The sequence below is a fragment of the Hyperoodon ampullatus genome, assembly GCF_949752795.1.
Source record: "Hyperoodon ampullatus genome assembly, chromosome: 3".
Classification (NCBI taxonomy): Eukaryota; Metazoa; Chordata; class Mammalia; order Artiodactyla; family Ziphiidae; genus Hyperoodon; species Hyperoodon ampullatus.
The window spans coordinates 101,104,788-101,127,520 of NC_136916.1; the positions used below are offsets into that span (position 1 = coordinate 101,104,788).

The following is a 22,733-nucleotide window of genomic DNA, read 5'->3' on the forward strand; positions in this document are numbered from 1 at the left end:
CTTTTTATTTTAGCAATCATATTTTCAGTAGCCAAGAACTTGTTTATTGGTTGTTCCTTTTTTAATAACAATCTGTTTTTTGTTCTATAGATATAACGTCCCTACATCCATTTAAAAATACAGATTAGAGATTTTAAACATTATCTTTCATTCCCTAAAATATTCATGTTTTCTTTGGTTTTTTTTTCTCATGTTTCTCTCTGTTTCATGTTGTAGGCTTTTCTCAAATGTCTCGGTTGCTTGTTCATATCTAAGCATAAGGCAAGAGGAAAGCTGACTGTGAACGCTTTTGACATTAGAGTTTTTCCAGCCTCACATTTCATCCTTGTTATACCTAGAGTTCAGAATAATGTGGCCTCGTTTGGTTCCTTTCTTGGCTTTCTTCTCTTCCATACACACAGTAGGTTACAGCTTCCTCTGTTGATTTATCAGTTGTTGTTCCTTATTCTTCTGCTTTCTGACTCAAGAAAACTAAATGAAATTCCTTTTCCATTGGTGTCTCCCCCCTGTTTTCTTTGTTTTTTGAAGATTATAACTTTGTTTTCATTTTAATGGAATCTCTTGATCCAGAAATCTGTCTTAATTTCATTACAGTGGAATTCATTTAATATTCTTCCCTAAGTTGAGTATTCAATTTTAGTCTTCCTCTTCTAATCTTTGGTACTTTTCTTCTTTCATGTTCCTTTTTGCATTAGGCATTTTATCTTGGTATTGATGATGTTAAATATGATGTTAAGTTACCTAGTGCACACTTGTAATTTGAATACAACAATAAGTGAATAATCTTTTTTCTTTTTTAGGTAGAATATTTACTATTATAGACAGGCTTGTAAAAAACTTATTTTTTAAAACTGGATTTTAATTTAAAATTTTTAGAAAACATCAATTGCTACTTTACTCTTTGTATTGGTCAGAATTCTTTTGATTATAGGAAGTAATGTTCAAGCTAGTTTAAATAAAAAGAGAATTTACTGACAATGACCTAAAGATAAGTTTAGCTTCAGGTAGATTAGAAACAGGATACAAACTATGTGACCAACCCGCCTGCTGGGCTGTTTTTATCTCTTGCCTTTCTTTTCTTTTGATTCTCTTCTCAGTCTGGACCCTTGTAGTTAGAAGATGGTTCACAGTTACATTCTTTCTAGTTCCTACCTAGTAGGAAAAGCTCTAATCTTAAATAGCTAAAGGGAAAATCCACTTACGTTTCATTGTCACTCAGTGGCCTGACATGTATCATCCATGAATGCGTTGTTGTTGGGAGAAAATGATTTCATTTGATTGGACAGGCCTAGATCCTGTGCCATTCATGGAGCAAGAGACTGAGTCGTGATTGCTGTAACCACATCTACTGTGGATCTGTGGGAAGAACAGAACCCACTGTTGGAAGGATAGGTCTCCAAATATAAAGCAGGCTGTTGGCGGTAGAAGGCTGAACTGTGGCAGAGGGTAAAGAGTAACAAGTTTCCTGAGAATAAATAGGTTCCAACTGCTTACAAACTTGAGAACCATTCTAAATGGTTCTTCTTTTGAGATCTTCCTCCCTTTCTCCCCACCCCTCCCCCCTTCTTTTCTTTCCTCCCTCCCTCTTTTCCTTCCTTCTTGGCTTCTTTCAAAAGTAGTTGACCGTTGGAGCTACAACAGTAAGCTTATACTCTAGGACCTGTATATTCAGTCGCTCATGATTTCTCCACCTTAATATCCTGTAGGCATGGTAAACTCAACAAGTTCAAATTTATTGTCTTTCTGCACAAACTTGCTCCCTTTTCTGTATTTCCCTCTTAGTTGAAAACTAAGTAAAACTCATTTACCCCATCACCTAAGTCTAACCTGGGGCCTCACTACCAGACTTCCACTTTCTCTCAGTTGCCTCCCACCCCAACCATAACCATTTGATCTACAAGACCTCTTGATATCACTTCTATTACTTCTGAAGTTGGCCCTTTGACTTCATTCCCACCATAAATGGTTTCTTTATCTATACTGTGCAAGTCTTCTAACTGGCCCACTTGCCTTCAATATTGCCTTGTGCACCCTCCAGCCTTGCTACCACATTGTCATCAGCTGATCTGCATACATACTTAAATAACCCACCCTTAAGATAAAGTCCAAACACATTAGCCTGGCAAAAAAAGACTCTTTAGGAAGAGGCCTTTGCAAGCCTACCTGTCTGATCCTGCCATTCCCACACAAGCTTCTGGGTTTGAGTTATAATGAACTAATTAGGTTTCCAGGAGATTGCTTCTTCATATCTGAGTCTTTGCCTATGCTCTTCTATGCCTTTATCTGTTTGTTCTGAAGAATCTCTTGTTGCTTCATACCCTTCTGTGGAATAGGCTCTAATTCACCTTCCTGTCTCTTCCTTGGCAGCTTGTCCATACCTCTACTGTGCTTCTTAGGATTTTATCAGTACTAGGATTGTTTATATGATTGTCTCTTGCTAGACTGTGAGGCCCTCAAAGACAATCTCAGTACTCTTCATTTTTATATCTCTAGTGTCCAGCTATGTTCCTGGCATATGGATGACTTTTAAAGGGTAGTTAAACAAATTAGTCCAAAATTTAACAAATTATTTTTTATATAATAATTTATCTAATGCAGGGGAGCAACAACATTGTTTAAAAATATGATGTAAAACCATTGGCAAATTCATCTTATTTTTGTTTTTTCATTTAGAAGCTTAAATAGAAGTGAAACTTTTATTCATCATAATGAAACTTTTCAAAATAGGTGTCCTATCAGATTTGGCAGTGTCACCACTAAGTGTACCAAGAATAATTCCCAGCTGCAGAATGTTTTATAAAAATGCTAAGCAGACACTTTTTCAAGTTATTTTTGGTATATATATCTTAGAAAACCTGCTTATTATGGTGGAAATTACTTTGTGGATCTCTTTTCACTTTGAATCTCAGGGTAAAACCCTAGATAATTGGGTGGCTTGAGGCAAATCCAAAGGGTTTAGAGCGGGAGGCACATATAAGATGGCCTTAAGATTTTCAGGAAGAACCCATAGAGCTAATTAAACAGGCCCATAGTCCTCTACAGATTGCTTTTGGCTCTTCAACATTGCACAGCTTGCCTCAAGTCCTGTTGGTTCCCATGATTTTGAACATTAAGCCTAGTCCCTTGGCACAAGAAATGCTTTGCTAGTATTGATTCTGGACTCCAAATAGGAAAACTCTGAATTAGCACAGGCCAGTGTCATTTTAACTCCCAGGTGTGGCCTTATAGAGGCTGTGCCATCTCTGGCCCTTTTAATGATAAGGTCAATATGCATGAGAAAGTACATGGTGGATGATCTGTCTGGAAATAAAACGTTGGATCATACTCATCAATTATTACAGTTTGTAAACTTATCACAGGTCTAGAATCTTCATCTATAGATTTCCCCTAAAGCCTGGAAAACATGACTGCTTCATTCTAGCAAAACTATCGTTCTGTCTCCTCAACTTTGAACTTTTCTCCACTTAGTATCAATGAATGTGTGTGTATATTACACATGCACTTATATACTCTTTCTTTTTATCTTTTGCCTGATTCATTGCCTCTCTATAAATTTACCAACAGACTAACTTTTATGTCCTTGTATTCCTTCCTTCTACGAATTATAGATTTCTTTCTATCTTATCATCTACTCTATATATTTTAAAGTATGTTGGGTATGTTTGTCTTGTCTTTCAAATTTCTTGCTTTTATGCTTTTCAACCTCTGATGTTTGTGTCCTATTAACTTTTTGGACTATGCTACTATTTATTTTTAAAGAAACCTTTTGTTGATGTCTACTTCTGGAGTTGTGTTGTCTAAGATGCTACATGTATGTTTCTGTCCTACAGTCTATTATTTCATTTCTAGACCTGTTGTTTACCATGTCTTTGTTATGTTCTCTATTAAATGACTGAGAACACAGTACAAAGATTTATAAGTATAAATTACTTCATTCCTTTATTGTTATCTTTACATTTTTTGTTACATAGGACTTTATTGGTGGTCACACAATAATATGATAGGTCTTGAACTGAACTTTTTATGTCAACTTTCCCTTTTAAGTAAGGAATGTCTTCATTCAGCAAGTTTGTAGTGCCTAAATCATAAAGTAGCCATAAAATCAATGGTAATATCAATAAATATTTAGAGCTTATCTTTTTTATTGGTAAGAAATGATTTAATAGGGGCTTGTTCTGTGACATGTGAGAAAAAATTGAGTGAATCAAAGGGATGTGTTAGTTGACCTTGACTTTTCCTGTTAACTTTAACCTATACTACTACCATTTAGAGACTTCTTATGTCTTTCATTTTGCAAACATTATTTGGATGCTTATAATGTACCACTACTGTAGAGTAAAAAAATGTACAAGATATAGTCTCTGCCTTCACAGACCCTAATGAGATAAGACACATACACAAAGAAACTAATATAATGTAGAGTTGCCATTAAAGTGTGCATTTAATAGGCTTGGGGATTCAGAGGAGAAAAAAGTCCCCTGTGTTGGGGAATCAGGAGAGGCTTTACAGGGGAAGTTACATTTGATATCCTTAAAGGTTGTTTCAATTTTGACAAAGGCAGGCATGGAAAATGACTAAGAGAATGTTGCAAATTAAGGGCATAGTTTAGCCACAGTCATGGAAGCTGGAAATCATGAGATATATTAGGGAAATAGTAGTTCAATTTGGCTAGAACTCAAGAGTTCAAGGAGTAGTGGGAAATACGTCTGAAAAGGTAGGTTGAAGCCACAAAAAAGAGTGTCTTAAATTTTAGACCAAGTTCAGGCAGTGAAGAGTCCCTAAGGCGGTATTTTCCAAACTCAGTTTAGTGGTCACATTTTTTTCCTTTAAATGAAAGAGGCTAGAATAAAATAGAAAATATCAAAATGAAGTGTATGTAGTAAGGTTAATTATTATTTTGGGAAACATGTACGCGTGTGTGTGTGCATGCTAGGCTGTTAACATTACATGTATATATGTGTTTCTTGCTGTTAAACAAATTGTCATGGTCAAACAAGTTTGAAGGCCACTACCTTGAAGGATTTTGCAAAAGAAATGACACAGAATTATATGGTTGAAGGCCATTAGGTTGAACCACTAATAATGTAAGAAATGGATTAGGGAAGTGGAATTCTGGAGATGAGGAGTTCAAATTGAAAACTGAGATACTCGGCTAGCTGAAAGGTTCTGAGGACCTGAACTGGGGGAGTACCAGTGGGAAAGTTGAAGAGAGGACATTGAAGAGGTGGGTTGATAGGGCTTGATGGTAATATTTAAATAAAAAGTGACAAGGAGTCTATGTAAGGTACCTTGTAAACTGACAGTTCCATGGCTAATCTACTCAGCTTTCACTGGGCACTGTTGATAATCAAATGAATTACAATAGCTATCTATTACAAATATTGTGATCCTCAATTTTGCAGCACCCTATCTTTGTCATCTCTTTAATCTGGTACAGGATGGTATAGAAGGTGCTTCATATCAATCTGGGTTCATTTAATCAAGATTAACTCTTAATAAATGTTAGTCTTGATGGTCCTTTTACATCTTCTTCATAGGGTTATATGTAGTCAGCTAAAATAGTCCATCATATTTCTTGACTCTAAATAAAAGCACCTACAGGGAAGTGCAATGTATGATATTAATGCTTTTAACGTAATAGTCATGCATGTAGGTGGGATTCAAATTACCGTGGTCTTTCTCCACTCTCTCACACTCTATAATGTGTCCTGCAAACTCCTGCCAGGTTAGTCTTTCTAGAGTGTAGATCCAGTCACATTTGTCTCCTCATCAAAAACCTTTGCTGTTTACCATTGACCCCCTAGGTGCTCTGCAATATGACTTCATCTCATCTTTCATATTTTCCCAGTATTCCCCCATATAGAACCTGTGTTCCACCTGCACTAGACTATTGTCAGAACTCATTCTTCCCCGTATAGTCCTTGTCTTTCCTGCTGAGTGCTATGTTTTATTCAGAAATAACCTTTCCTCTCCAATTCCTTCTTTAACATGGCATCTCCTTCTTGATGTCTTCCTTGATATGCCCCCACTGAATGTAATATCTTCCTCTCTGGACGTTTCATGTAACATTGTATTTCTCTTATAGCACTTAATCTATCTTGATATCCAGAGCTGCTGGCTCTGTTTTGTTGTGTTATTTGTTTTTGTTGTGGGTTTTTGTTTAAAGGTTATAATTACTTCAAGGGGCAAGGATTGTATTTCATTCTTTTTTATTTCTTATGGACTATACAGGCATTGTGTTCAACTGTTCTCTGGAATTCAGTTTTTCCATCTGTAAAATTTGGATATATCTTCCTTTTATCCTTTTTATCTGTTTTGAGAATAAATGAGAAAATATATGAGAGCCTCTTTAAGTTTCTAGAAAAAAAGATGCTGTATAAGTTAGTTTTTTTTTTAAAGCCTGTCAACTTCATGTCAGTCTCAGATTTTCTTTCTCCTTTATTCCCTAGCTTCCAAAATAATCCAGTACAGCTAAATAAAGTCAATTTTTTTCATTGCATACAAATTTCCACTAGTATATTAATATTAAGTAGTAGCTGCAAGTTGGCATGGAGATGAGTGTAATTCCTCTTGACTTTATTAGTACATTAATGCAGAGAAGAAAAAGAATGGTAATCATTCAAATTGTGAAAGAGGTTTTAATGGGGGCAAATTTATATTATATATTGGATTGAATTTATTCTACTACATTTGTTGCCTTAAGTTTTGGCCCTCTGAGTCTTTTTTAGACTCTTTCAGTCAGATAATTCAACCTTCCAAGAGATGTGTGGAAATAATGTTTTCTGTCTAGTTTCCTATATGAGTAAACTGAGGCATGGATTGTTTCAAAAGAAGATAAAGAAGTGAACCCAAAGATAACAAAGGTTCTTATTAATAGATGCTTTTTTTTCCATTAAAAATTATTTTGGCATGTTCTTTTAGGGTTAAACTATGCTTATTTTTAAAATTGAAGCAGTATATTTGCTATTAACTCATTTGTAAAAAGCCTTAAGCAAGGACTTTCATTGAGGGTTAATGAACTAAATTTAGAGAATTTTGACTTTTGAAATAGTATGTAAAGAATTAACAGATTTAAAAAATGGCTCTTAGAATGTCCAGAGGCAGTAAAATGGGACAATTATGTGCACTCCTGTATATAAGAGCAATTTACCTCTCAATGCCAGCAGAATTTTCCTACCCTTATTCATAGAATCTATGGTGCTGAGGCATGTGGTCACTTCGTGTACTTGCACAGAGTAGGTGCTCAATGAGCAGTTGTTAAATTAGACTTACTAACCTGAGTCTATCTAACCTTTACAAAATTTAGCTAATATTGATCCCTATAGATTTCTATAAAAACAGAGACAAATCAGAAGAGGCAGAACTATTTATCAGACATTTATTTTCCCTTCCTTGTGCAAAATACTTTGCTGCCTACTCTAAGATTAGTTCTAGAGCCATTGAAATGGTCTGTGGTCTCTTTTAAAATCAGTTCCCTTGTGGATTCTTTCCTACATACTAATTTTGCAAGGTGGTGAGGAGAGGAGGAAGAATCATCATCACTTGGTACATAACCCGTGGTCTTCCCTTTTGAGCCTTTCACAATTTCCCTCCTTTAATGATTTTTATTGGTTTCACAGTCATTTTTGTGACTTCTTAACCCTCACCCAAGTTGTACAGATTTTGAGTGGTCATATAACCTGGGCTTGATCACAGAAAGCTAGTAAGAATCAGGCTAGTGGACTTCAGTGCAAGATAACTTGATACTTTAAGACAGGATTTCTTAATTTAGAGGGGAAAGGTGTTTTTGAACCCTGAAATTTTGTGCAAATTTTTTGTGAATGTAAATTTTTCTGGGGAGAGGTCCAAATTTTTATCATAGATTCACAGCGATCTGTTCTTTTCAAAAGTTTAAGAACTACTATTTTAACCATCAATTTCAGAAAGCCTTTTAGCCTAGGGGTGCACATGACTACTCAGGTTAGGAATCTATTGTCCACTGAGCTATGTGCTATGAGATCAGAGGGAGCTTCTGTGGCTTCCAAAGAGTGAAGAGGAAAGTAGCATGGAGGTGGCACCTGAGAGCAGATGGGGATGTCAGGCATTTCTCAAGAAAAATATTAAGATCTCAAAAATAATAGAGTGAAAAGTGGCATCTTATAATTTCAGGTAGGAAATGATGACCAGAGAAGGGCCAACAGGCTTGGACCTTGTGTGTGTTCTGGATGGTTCTTAATAAACCTTTGGATTTTATGTTGAAAGAGAAAAGGATAGGGATACAAAAAGCAGTGTTCCTGATTTTCTCAAATGTAGCTTTCTCTTTTTGAATTTCTGTTGTGTTTAGTAACTCTTTTGGGTTGTTATTACATTATGCCTTGTTTTACGTCATTATTTGCATATGTATTATATCTTCCTTGTCAGTTTATAGCCTCTTGAAGGGACAACTTTGTGTTTTTCAACTTTGGATACTCTGCAGTGTTCATCATGGTGCCTTGTCCATAAGAGGTGTGCAGAATTTGTCACTGTGTATTTGCCCTAGGGATGCTGTTGAAGATTTTCACCATATTACATGTTCAACTTTATAACGATCCAAGGGTGAAATTTCTCTCAGGACTTAGTGTTTATAATGGTTTGCCTTACTATAACTATTAAGACGGTTTTTATTGTATGAACACTAAATCACGCAACTCATTTTAGTTTCCTCTTTATATTGATTGTTAGAAAGCCCAGAGCCATGTGATTTTTTTTCAATTATTTTTGTCTTATTGTAATTATAGTTGCTATTGTTCATGTAGCACTACCTGCCAGGCACTGTCCTAATCTCTACACATTATATTCTAATTTATCCTTACCTCAACCCTGGTTTATTATCCCTGTGTTACAGATATGTCATTGAGATACAGAGGTTAAGTAACTTGTCCAAGGTTACACAGCTAGAAAGTAGAACATGTACTTTTTTTTTTTTTTTTTTTTTTAATAGTGTTTATTTTTACTTGTTGACAGTTTGCTTTATCTATTTATTTATTTTTGGCTGTGTTGGGTCTTCGTTTCTGTGCGAGGGCTTTCTCTAGTTGTGGAGAGCGGGGGCCACTCTTCATCGCGGTGCGCGGGCCTCTCACTATCGCGGCCTCTCTTGTTGCGGAGCACAGGCTCCAGACGCGCAGGCTCAGTAATTTTGGCTCACGGGCCCAGTCGCTCCGCGGCATGTGGGATCTTCCCAGACCGGGGCACGAACCCGTGTCCCCTGCATCGGCAGGCAGACTCTCAACCACTGCGCCACCAGGGAAGCCCAGAACATGTACTTTTAATCACTGTGTTCTACTGTCTCCCAGCATTACATATGTGTTAATTCATGCAGATATTACCATATAACAATACATATATAATACATATATAGACCAATAAGGCATGTGTGAATTAGCTGTGAGACAGAGGGGCAGGTATGTGGTTTGATAAGGGGAGGTGGAGTTACTATGTCTTGGATTAAAATGATCTATCATCTGCGATCTAATCTCATTTCAAAGCTCTCAGAATAGTTGTAGATTATTGCTACTAAGAGTATGGTCTAGGGGCTGGTGCTAGTCCAAGAAGTGTTTGCTGTTGGTGCAAGGTCAGCTATTTATAGAAATTGAAGATAAGTATTTAGAAACTTTTATAGTAATTTGAGAGTAATTTTATATTTGTTGAATCTAATAATAAAAATTTGGCCTTGTGTTTTTTATCTTCTTAATTTTTTCTTTTGTAATTCATTTTAATTCTGTTTTACAAAAGTGTTGGTCTTTGTAGTTTGGAAATCTTTTTTTAAAAAGTGGTCCTTAACTTGGTTTGAGAAGCACTGGTCTAGGTAACAGCTTTTCAGGTTTTTAGGCTATTGTTTGAAAAAGAAAAGACATGATCTGTAGCTTAAAATTACATTCTAATCTAAACCTGGTTCTGAAGATGAACTAGGAATTGGTATATTTGGCTGCATTGTCAAGTTTCTTGATTCTTTTAGAAAAGGCCCTAAATTGAATGGACTTTTTAGGGAAGGAGGGCAGTTTTCTTTTTTTTCTTATATTTAGTACTTTTCTCAAGAAAGACACATTTTATTGATTACTTGATCCAGGATAATAGCATGAGGAACTTGTCTATCATTTATAGTTACAACCTCCTTCCTTGACTTATCAAAGTAGCTAATAAGGTACTTCAAATTTTTTTGTGTTCACATTTTTTCCTGGAATAACAGAAAAGCAAAAAAGATAACAACAGCAACAGAACATTGCTGATGATGCCACCTTGGTGTGATAGCTTCTACATTTATGGAAAGCAAAGGTAGCTTCATTGAAATAATATTTGCAAAACCAGTTCAGTTTTTATTTTTTTGAATTTTATTCTATTTTTATACAGCAGGTTCTTATTAGTTATCTGTTAAACCAGTTCAGTTTTTAATTTTTCTTTTTCTTTTTAGGTGGGTTGGGAAGTCTTCTTCTATAATATAATATGTTGTAAAGTAACTATGTGTTCAGTTACCAATCCTAATAGGGTGTTTTAGTGTCCATACAATTGCCATCTTGTCTTTAAAATAATCTCTTTCTGGTGATCCCGTAAAGTAGCATTTGATGAGTTCTTTTCATCACTTTTTTTTTTTTTGGATGTTTAAAAGCTGGTCTGCAAATAGAGAAATGGGCTAAGGATATGAACAGGCATTTCACAGAGAAAGAAATTCAAATATCCAAAAAATGTTCAACCTCACTAACTCAAAAATGCAGCTGTCACTTGGGCAGGATTAAGAAATGATACTGGTTTTGGAGAAGTGAGTACTTTTATGTGCTGCCAACAGCCGTAGAAATTGGTTCAGCCTTTCTGAGGGTAATTTGGCAGAACTCATCAGACAACAAAAAATACACTGTCTCTTTATCCAGCCCTTCCACTTTGGGGGATATATTCTAAGGAAATAAAGTTGTACTGAAAGATTTAGAAATGACTGGCAAACTAAATTATGGTGTATCCATACAGTGGAATACTGTATAGGATCAAAACTGAAGTTGCAGAAATATATCTATATATATTATTAGGCGAAGGAAATGGAGTACCAAATGTTCTGTATGGTATAATTACATTTTTGTTAAAGTATTTGTACAAGTATATGCATAGAAAAAGATCTGAAGGATAAATTTTTAAGTCTGTATATGGAAACTATTAAGAGCATTGGTGTAATTTTTGCACATTGGAATTTTTGATTCTTTCCTGTAATGAGCATGCATTGCTTTTGAAGCTTCTTTGTTGAAGATTTGGCTTCCATCTTAAAATGCACAGAATGGTATAGGAGTCAAGGAAACCTGATAATCAACAGGATGTCGCCATTCCCCAGGTCCTTTACTGAAGCTTCATCAGGAGGCTGTTTTCTTTTTTTTTTAGAGCTGGTTCTTGAAAGCTGTGTTTGAGGGGTTTTTTTGTTTGTTTGTTTGTTTGTTTTTTTTTCCTTCTGTGACAAATGCCTATCATTTTCTAAACAAGAAAGCCAATGTCCCAGTTAGGTGTGTGGGGTTCTTTTCATTCACTTGCAGCCCTGTTGTGTTAATACTGAATAGGCAGAGACAGCCTGACTGGTGGTGAAAGATGGTGAGCCAGCCTCAGGGCTTTTTCTGGTCAGCCCTAAACCTCTGATTGCCACGTTTTCCTAATTTCGCATTTCCAGGGCATCACTAGAGTGACCTTGCTTGCTGAATATGACGCTCTGAATCTCAAAGATTTTCACATGCATTTGGAAGTGGGCAGCCAGGCGATTGTTTACAGGACTCTGAATGAACTGTGCGCTCACAGCAAGTTTGATAAACACACCATTTCCTCCTTTTATCAGTGAGGTTGCAGAATGTGAAGTATGAGTTTCCAGTTTTACTCATTCTCCTCAACCCTTTTCCTGTTTAAAAACTTAGACATACTAATTGGATGCTGATCTGTCCCTGTTTTTTATTTTGCTTACTGGTAGTTGACAGCTTATTCCACTACTTACCTAGGCAAGGTTTGGCAGTCCTTCAAAAATAAACTTTCCATGTATTCAACTTAAAGGAGATTCATCCCAAGGAATGTAATGTGAGCCCTAATTAACAGTAATGACTGCTAATCACTTTGCTTTTTATACTCCTTTAGGAGCACTGCTATTATCCAGTGTAGTTAAGTAAAATGCTTGTATATGAATCAACAATGCTGCATCCTTTTAGCAGCTATTGCTCACAGTCAAGCTTTGCATAAATTAGAGTTAACCGAAATTGATTTTAGTATGCTACATTTCTTTTTACAATAGGAAACTAAAATATCTACTTAAATATCCTGAATATTAAAGACATAACCTGTTTTTCTTCTTTCTTTCTTTCTTTCTTCAGTCATCCTTATGGTAAATGAAGAACAATATTGCAAATAAATTTTCTCATAGTTCACGACATTTCTCTTAGATTTCTTTGAAATTGCGTGTGACATACTCTTCATAGTCACAGCAGCACTTTGATTCTGTTGTATGCATTTTATCAGATCAGTGAAAAGCAATAGGCTTATGTTTAATTTTTCTGGTTTTGTGCATTTACTTCCTAGAGGATCTTACAGTTTCTTTAAATTACATGGCCCATTTATATAAACTTGGTTTATAGGATTGTGCATTCAGTGTTCATTAAAAGAGGTTGTTTTATTATGTTTAGTGTATTATTAGACTGTTATAAAAGCTTTCTGTTTATTTACATGCACTCAATATACCTACAAACTGCCTTGCCTCAGGAGGAGACTAAGCAAAACTCATAAATTAATAATTTAAGGGAGCAATACTCAAGTAGCATTTTGGTTAAGTTAATAAGTTAAAGCCTTAGAGTCAGTGCTGGCCACTTCAACAATGCTTTACTTTTGACTTTTATTGGCTGAAAATAACTTGTTAAACTGGGGCTTTTGTAATAAAATGAAATCTACATACCATCTGAAGCCCCTTCCCCTCTTTTTGATTTATGAGTAGGTTGACATATTATTGAAGAATTTTTAACACTTTCACAGTTCTGCGCTTTGATTTCAGAGAACGTGCTGATCTCTCTGGAAGTTTGAGAGTGACAAAATTACTTGTATACTGTTTTTCTAGGGAATTTGGGAGTCTTTATTAGAGGCCTTAGTTTTATTTTATTTTATTTTATTTTTTGAGCCGCTCTGTGCGGCTTGTGGGATCTTAGTTCCCTGACCAGGGATTGAACCCAGGCCCTTGGCTTCGGCAGTAGAAAGTGCAGAGTCCTAACCACTGTACCGCCAGGGAATTCCCAAGGCCTTAGTTTTATGATGATACCTTTATTAATGTTGATTCCTCTAACTTCTAATGTGGTGTTATGATTTGATATATATTAATGCATTTCTCATTTCACATATCTCTAGTAGTCTGGTCATGATGTTTTAATTCTTATAACTATATAGTGTTTCAGCAGTTCAGGACATTATTTTTAAATTACCAAAATAAATAATTTAATTTTCCTTTTCCATTTATATTATTTGTGTCAAAAATTTAATTTTTTGTGAATAAACAAGTGGAAACAAATTAAGTGGTAGGGTAATAAGAAGCTTTGTATTTTATATACTAGCCTCATTGTAATACATTGCAAACGTATATATTAAAAAAGATCTTTGGCACTGTACTTAATCGAATTTAGTTGCAAAGAATTGTATCAGGAATGATGTGAGAGGACAGAAAATACATGGAAAGCTTGAATGCTATCTGTATGTAATTATACGATTAGTGAATATTGTTGTATATAACTTATTTCTTTTATATCCCAGAACTGTTGCACAATAGCATAAAATTCATACCTCTGAAGAAAAACTTGTTTTTTCTATTATGCTTTGAGTTTGAGTTTTTACATGTAATAGAATTTTGTTTAAAAAAGGTGAGGATTTCAATTTTGATCCTTTTTTTGTTTTGTTTTTTTGCAGTGTGTTTACTTTCATGTGAGAGTGATGGATCTGTAGCTGTCATTTTTCCCAAAGAGGGGACAAATGGAATTGGCCTTTTAGACAAAAGTATGCAAACAGACTGCATTCTTTCTGTTGATAGAATTATGGAAGGATTGCATGAGGTGCCACATTCGTTTTCCTATTGATTGTGAAGAGGATTTTGCAATGGGGTGCTGTTTCCATTGGATAAGGAGGTGCTATGATTAGTTACCTTTCTCATGAAAGCACTACAAAGGGAAATGCAAAATGTGTGCAATGCTGTGTTCTCAGTTTGACAGTTGTTTTTGTTAAGTTTTTTGCCCCATTGAAGTTCAGCCTATTTTAGAAAAACATACATTTTGGTTTTTTCCCTTTATTAGGCTTAGTAGATTACCATGCATTTGACTCTTTAAAGAAATTACACATTCTAGATGTTTTTCTCAGCTTCTATTGTAAAGCTTCAAAGCTAATGCAACAGTGCCCTCTATAGTCTTTTAGTGAACAGTAGATAAATGTAGATGATTTGGAATATTCAGGTAAGAAGCAGGATATTTAAATTTAAGTTTTGCTCAGACAAGAGACTTCTTTTTCCTAAGCAGACATTCTTGTTTTTCACTAGCGGCTTTACTTTAAACAAAGGGAACAAAAGACCATTCTGAGTTTTCATTTAGAATTATTGGCTACCTCTTGTTGTTATCCAGTGGTAAATCTCAAGTTTTATCAGACATTCATCAGAGTAATTTGAGATAGCAGGAATCTTGCAAGCTTTACTGTCTCTTCATGAAATATCTTTTTGAAGTTGAGTTCCAATAGGAGTATTTCAAAAAATAATTTAGTTCCTTTGTACTCATTTCTTCTATTTAATTAGAGCCTGAGTGGGCTGCCTAGAACTTAACTTTTACTTGTTCCTGAATTGGGTAACCCAGGCTTTATACATGACATTATTTAAATTCAAACTAAGGGAGTTACACAATGACTAAAGTATTTGTCATTAATTAGCATTGATTTAAATTTTAGATTTTCCTTTCTCTTTTTTGGTAACCTATTTGATCATATGTCGATAGCTAAATTTTTCATTGTAAAACAACTTTATGTACAGCTGTTAAATGATAGTAATAGAAGGCATCATATTTAGCTGTGATTAGAAGAGAAAAATTTCATGTGCTAAGTTTATTTTGCTTCTTAAAGTATTTTAATAAAAAAAGCATGGGACCAAATCCTAGCTTCTCCTTGTATTCAGTATGTAATATTGAACACATTTCTTAACCTCTGAGCCTGCTTTCTCATCTGTCAAACGGGAGTGAAAATAGCTTATCTTTTGAGGTTTTGTAAGGGATGAGAGATAATGTGTATTAATTGGCCAAGTCATTATAGACGCTCACATGGTAACTTCAGTCCAAAAATCAGTGTGAAGGTAAGTGGTATTGTTTTACATAGGGAAGTTTTAATATAAATCTAGAACACATTTAATGCACTATAAATTTCTTTAAAAATTCTGATCTCATAACTTCTGATGATTTATGTGAATCTGAAAGCTGGCATGGCGTTCCTTGGTAACGTGGACTGACAAAGTGAGATGGTGCATTAACTTTCAATTCCCTGCAGACCTCATCCCCAAACTTCTTAAATAGGCCATGTTTATTAACTTTACTTTAGTAGACATTTACCCACAAACCAGTATTTGGCAACATGTGAAACTGATAATAAATGAAACTCAAAATAAAAGGGAGTCTTTTATTTTTTTCCCTCAGTATATCTGGGAACAGTTAGGATACTTTTCATTTACCTGTGTTCTTAGAGGTAGTCTAGAGCCCTTATTCTACTTTCTAGGTAAGCGGCTTTTGCTTTCTTCACCTGGCTGCAAAAAAGACATGTGTAAAAATAGATGAAGGTGGAGCTTTTCTGGTCGAAGTGGACTTGGGTCACTAAAGACCCTCCCCTTCGAAGGAACAAAGTTTAAAAATCACTTGGTACTGTACTGTAAATGTATATGTGTGTACTCACACACACACAGACACACACACATACACCCTCTTTTGTGCAAAGGCTTTGTTCTACTTTGGTTTGAATACAGACCACTTAATTCTTTACCTGGCACATAAAAGATGCTCAATTAATATGTGCTGAATACAAAATTTTTTTAACATCAGGCCTTTTTTATTGATATATAAGATTCGAGATATCATATGTATTAAAATTCACAATTTAATGCAGTGACATAATATTACAGTAATTGTTTCTCTGTGAACCATTTAAAACAAGCACACCTTCAGAGTAATTCATATACTTATTCTTTAAAGTCAAATTGTTCTAACTACAAATAATAATGGGAAATGAATTTTTTAAAATTCAGAACTTGTCTTCAAAACGTAAAAGCTGCTTTATTCCACAGGGATGGATTTAGCTAAATATTCAGGCATTTCACATAACCCGATGATAAACATAATCTTTCTCTAAGAACTACTGAATTGAATTTTCTCTACATTCTGTAAAGCATTCTTTTTCTTGTAAGGTTCTTACTTGTGCTTCATATTGATTTTGAATAACCTTGAATTTAATATTATAATAAAGCACATATTGTTTTTAGTATATCACTTAGGTTAACATTGAGAACTGCAAAAGCATCTTTTTAAATCATTTTAAAGAAGCAATCAATGTTTAAGCCTTTAGATTGAAAATGAACAAGCTCTTAATAAACCAAATATGGTAGTTCTTTTTAAAATAATGGCCAGTTGCAGTAGGAAACATGTTTAAAATTAAATTCTGGTTTACAAGACTGACAAGATGCTGTCTACCAAAAAAAACGAATAAGGTATTTTTTCTTTGCAATGGAAGTAACAAATTAGGAATCCGCTTAATTAAAATAGTGATAAATGTAGATTACATTACTGAAGACAGTGAAATACAGCTGCTCTGTCTAGTTAGAGCCTGCATGATTTACCCAGACTGTACAAAGAAGCAATGGAGCAGCCACTGCAGACTGTTAGAGGAAATGTCCTGTTTATTCTACATACATGTCTTTTTTTTAATTAAAATGTCAGTGATAATTTTATAGCAGTCCTCTAAAAAAAAAATCCTTCTTTAAATTTCTTCAAGGTGGTAGAATGTAAGACGAGATCATTACCACTGCTGAATGAAGAAGAATGAAACCTGAGAAAAAAATAGCATTTTATTATTTTTTTACTAATTCAGTTTTCTTTATTATAAGTTGATACTGAAATATGTGATGAAATTTTTTTATTGTGAGTCTTGCATGAGAGAAATGTGGCAAAAATCTTTGAATATACATTTTATTTAAAAATCTTTTGGAGCTACAAGCAAGATTTGGGTGGAGCCATAAGTAGTATTGCTTACAAAAAAAGATGTGTGTATGTATACTGTGGAATTCTCAAGGTGGGTATATCAGGATTAGCTGGGTGGTATTTCCTCCTTAGCTCCATCACTGGGTTGTGATGAGGAATAATATGTTGTCAGTGCTTGGGGACCAAAAAAAGGTTGATAGCCCTTGTTACACTGTATATTTTCACCTTTTACTTTAATTATGACCAATGATATCTTTTTTTTTTTTTTTTTTCGGTACGTGGGCCTCTCACTGTTGTGGCCTCTCCCGTTGCGGAGCACAGGCTCCGGACGCGCAGGCTCAGCGTCCATGGCTCATGGGCCTAGCCGCTCCGCGGCATGTGGGATCTTCCCAGACCAGGGCATGAACCCGTGTCCCCTGAATCGGCAGGCGGACTCTCAACCACTGCGCCATCAGGGAAGCCCAACCAATGATGTCTTCATAATTACATGTAGTTCAGAAAACCAAGGTTGTATGTAACAAGAAATGTTGGGGATTTCTTTGTTTGTTTCCAAGGGCTGAGTGGGGACTCTGGAGTCAGACTTGTCTGTGTTCCAGGCTCTACCACATGCTAGCTGTATGACCTTAGTTTAGTTAATTTCTCTAGCTTTCACATTTATAAAGTGGGGCTTTCATATTTGTAAAGTGGGGCTAGTGATAGTACCTACATCATAGGATTGTCATGAGCATTAATGGGACAGTAAAATAGATCATAAAGGAAGCCTCAATAAATGTTAACTATTACATTATTATCATTATTATTATTTTTTTAGTCACTAAGTATTATGTTTCTTTTGCATTAGAGCAATAGAGCATTGCTCATAGTTAACTAACTTAAGATCATTGTTATCTAAGATCATTGTTATCTGTCCTGGTTTATCTGTTGATCTGGTTCTTAGAGCAGTTAACCATGCTCTTCTGTGTCTTCAGGCATAGTGTGGTAGAAATTGTGCTACTCCTTATTTTGTCTTTAATTGTCTTTCCTCTTTGTGCTTCAGGTATCAGTTTCTTTGACGTTGGTGTATATGATGTCAAAGCTTATACATTTCACTCTGTGTGTTTTTGACTTTGCTTTAGCTTGATATTGCTGGAATTAATTGAATATTTTCCAGGGTTCAGTTTTTCTAAAGGGTCTTGCAGGTGCCCACCTACTAAAATCTTATTAACTGGAAAAGCTTTGTAGACAGAAAATGGTCACATCAGTAGAATTTGAAAAATTTATATGAGAAAACAATGTGAGGAGGAATTCTTCAGATGATTTTATTCTGTACGCTTTTTTCTTTGAGCTTCAATAAGGTGATAAATGCAAGAGGTGCAAAGATAGGAAGTCACATACTATATAACCATTATTCATAATGTTTACACATGCTCTGTGAGTTGTAGAACATTAACATACGTTTATTTTTTCTCTTGTTTTTTTTTCCTAGGTTTTTTTTTCTAGTTGCTAGAGATGTAGATGATTTAAGGCACAGTGCCTGTCTCAAGGACTTAGCAGTTTGAGTTTTAAGGGAAAAAGTTACTGCTATGTATTCATCAAAATTATTATTTGTGATGAAATCTTTGCTCTTTTAAAAATATTCCATGTTTCTTGTAGTGTACCTTTGTTCCATGAGTTTGCATTCATCCTTCCTTGTCTGGCCATTGTCACTGAGTTTCTCCTAAGAGTCCTGTGGTCTTTAAGGCTCAGTATTGCTCCATCTGAGCCTGTTTGTGTATTACACTTACGAATCTTGATTTAGCTTATAATTTTGATTAATACCTTCAAATAACTTAGTAGTTTATTTTTAACCAATTTAGTCTTAGAGTCTCTAAGCTTCTTCCTTGTCCTGGTCCTCCACAATGGAGAGTGGATAATTACATGTTAACAGTTTTTCAGTGCCTCCACCACAGTACTAGTTTTGCCAAAGTGAAGTGTGATTTTTGTACTACATTAGGTCAGACTTCCAATTCAGTGTATCCTGAGGTCATTAATTAGACATTTCTTACTGTTTTAAATTAGTTGCTTTGGAAAGCCAGAAACCACCTCTCCCCTTTATTTATGGAAGCATCATCATATTAATTTCAGATATTCTTTAGGGTTGTCATAGACTAGTTTCTATCAAAGACTAGGTAATTTAAACATTAATTTTAGGTTAATATCAAGGGGCCTTGTTTTCAGATGGAGCTCACGAACATTTATGCTCATGTAGAAATTTTGTCTTCAGCTTTGAGTAGCTTGATTTCTCCTTCATGCTATTGAGCATATATAGTTTCTTCTCAGACTGTCACTTCTATATATTTTAGACAAAACAGTGATGTATAACAGGTAAAACTAATCTAGTTTGTGAAGATTTCACAGAGTTATAAGATGCCAAACTTAGGTTGATGCTTTCTGTATACTTTATGGTTATTTGATAATTACTGATTCCCTACTGTGTATACAATCAGTACATTCACTGAATTCCCTGTTCTATATAATGGATTTAGTGTGACTACTCTTTACTCCATGTTTTTATTGATTTGGAATCAACAGATCAATCAAGCAATCTGAAATGAAAATGATTATGAAGCATTTACAGTCAAGAAAAGTTTAAGGGAAAACACAGTAAGTTACAACTTACTGTTACTAATTAACATAGTAGCTAAAATATTGTTTTATAAAAGAGATATCTTGTGGATTGTACACATTTCAGTACATAATTTTTATCACCTAGACAGTTTAAAGTTGTCTTTTAACTGTGTTTTGTAAAAGAAATGAAAACAGCAGTCTTTGTATCTGTCAACTTCATAGAAAACAAAATGAAGTTCTAGAAATTTGTTTTGTTATTATTTAATAGTAACTAGTTTCTTTCCTTGTATTCAGTCCAAGACTTGGAATAAACATTCTAAAACTAAGTGTTATTATAATTTATTTTCTTAACTTATTTACTGAAACTATTTGGTACTTTTGTAGAGTAAAATATCACATTGGCATTGATGATATCCCCTTTGCTTTCTTTTTTTTTTTTTTTTGCGGTACACAGGCCTCTTACCATTGTGGCCTCTCCCATTGCGGAGCACAGGCTCCGGACGCTCAGGCTCAGCGGCCATGGCTCACGGGCCCAGCCGCTCCGCAGCATGTGGGATCTTCCCAGACTGGGGCACGAACCCGAGTCCCCTGCATCGCAGGTGGACTCTCAACCACTGCGCCACCAGGGAAGCCCCCCTTTGCTTTCTTTGTCCAATTATTAGATTCTAATAGATCTGACTTTTCTACATTCTTTTTTTTCTATTTTTTATTGTTTTTTTGCTTAACTGTTTCATCTGTCTTTTACCTCTCAGGTAGTCAGAAGAAAGAGCTTATTTTTTCTGGCACTAGGTTCTTGGTACTCCTCTTGCAGACACACACACAATTTCTTTATTCAGTGGAATAGCTTCATTGTAACCTTGCAGTATCCTCACCCTTGTTCTTCATACCTTGTCTTTTATCTAAATTATTACTTAATTTTCTTTGATACTTAAAACAATTGATTCTTAAAGAAAATATACAAGAGTATAAGAAAAGATCTTGCTCAAAATTCAGTCATTCAGAGTTAACATTTTGACATATTTTCCACACCCATATATTTAACACACATACATAGATATACACACTCACTTTGTGTGTATAACTTTATACACTGCTTTTTTTTTTTTAGCTTAAAATATCAGGAGCGTTTTTCATGTCACTAAAATGTCTTTATGAATATAATTTAATGGCTACTTAATATTCCATCATGTGGCTGTATAATAATTTCCTTAATGATTCCCTAATTTTGTAAATTAGGTTGAATCTAATTTTTACTATAAATAATAGCACTTTGATGTGGGTACATCAATTATTGTCTACATTAAAAAAAAATTAATTCCTTAGGATAGATTTTCAGACAAATCCATCCTAAGGAATTAATGGATCAAAGTATATGATGATTACTGAAGCCATTGATATACGTTGCCTAGTTGACTTCCATAAATAATAAACCTGTTTATGCAAATATTATTTATATTTGGAAATTTTAAGTCTTTGTTTAATAAGTATCTGAAACCTCAACTTGGAATCCTATTTTTACAATTCCTGGCATTTGGTGAATACAAGCTGGGAGTAGCATTCTGCCCATCTTTGACTGCATTTTTTTCTTGGAGCAAAACCAGAGATATGTATTAGGGAAGCTCAGTCATGAAATGCAAGCAAGATACAGGGTGATTTTTTTTCTCCTATTATTGTGAGAAGTCAGTCTCCAGTGATTTAATGGAGCTACATTCCATAGATGGTCAGCTGCAAAGTGAGCTGAATTTTACTACACTGTATACTATTAATGTGCCATGTGGATGAATACAGATACAGATATATATACAGATACATATATACACATATATATTATTTTTTAAACAGGTACAATATAACATTAATTAAAATTCATTTTTTTCCAGTAAGTTCTGTTTTCTGGTTAACCATATGTTCTCCTAGATATCAACTGGTATATTTTCTATTGGTATCATTAAGTTTGGCAGTATTTATAAATGATTTCTAATTTTCTCTCATTAAATAAATGATAAAATATTGGATTAATCATGGTAGATTAATCATTTTAGGTGTATATATATATATATATATATATATATATATATTTAAAAGTCAAATGTAACATTTTAGGTAAACTTCACACTCTGCAAATTATTACTGCAGGTTTAGGCCATTACTTTATGTCCAATAGAAAATATGTTTCTCCTTTTTTTTGAGCTCATGTTATTAATGTTAGCTATTTTATTATGTCATTAAGAACAATCAAAGCTATAGTGCTACTATTTTGAATTTAGTCTCTTAGTATAGTAATAATAACAGTAAGAATAGTACGTTCATTTGTAAGAATAAAACAAATAATGTTTATTTTATGGTAACTATTTCTAAATGATTATTTAGACTTTGGAAAAAGAATATTAAATCACGTTTTTAGTGTTTTAATTACCTTGTGCTGTTGGTCTCTTTACTTTCTCAGAAGTAATCTTTCCATGTTTACTTGTATTGTTTCATACAATTAGGGAATACTGGTTTCTGTCACAAATTTTGCTTTTAATGCTTATTTCTTGGTAGTTTCTTGTTACTGAGATGAAAGTATTCCCATCACACTGTCTTGGGCATGTAAAAGAGGGAGTGTGTGGGAATGTGGTTGAGAAGGGATATTGCTGCTCTTCTCCAAGTTGCTGGGTTCTCACTTTGTTTCTTCTACTTTTCGGCCCTAAATACATCTATGTATACACCCTATGTACACTCTTACGGTTCCATTCTCTCCCTTTTATTTTTTCTCTCACTCTTATTCTACCTTTCCTTTCTGTCTTCCTCTTTCACCTCTCACATGTCTGTGCATGCACATACACACATATAAGTGAATTTTCAAGTATTAAAAACAAAGATTGCAGGATCTAGATCTAATTTAATTACTTAAGTTTTGCTAACATTTTCTCCCTGTTTTTCATTATTTAAATT

General features: G+C 34.5%; 1 protein-coding gene across 2 annotated transcripts in view; it reads left to right on the forward strand.

Moving 5' to 3' along the window:
- The window catches only part of DPH6 (diphthamine biosynthesis 6), a gene marked incomplete at both ends in the record, with an annotated part of 177,350 nt that overhangs the window by 12,378 nt on the left and 142,239 nt on the right, over positions 1 to 22,733 (forward strand). Inside the window, one exon of one of the 2 annotated variants that reach the window (XM_079700111.1) lies at positions 11,657 to 11,821. The exons of the other annotated variant lie outside the window; for it this stretch is intronic. Within the exon in view, the coding sequence (XP_079556237.1) occupies positions 11,657 to 11,821 (165 nt within the window). Of the gene's footprint in view, positions 1 to 11,656; positions 11,822 to 22,733 lie in introns of those variants that run through there. 2 annotated transcript variants of the gene reach the window in all.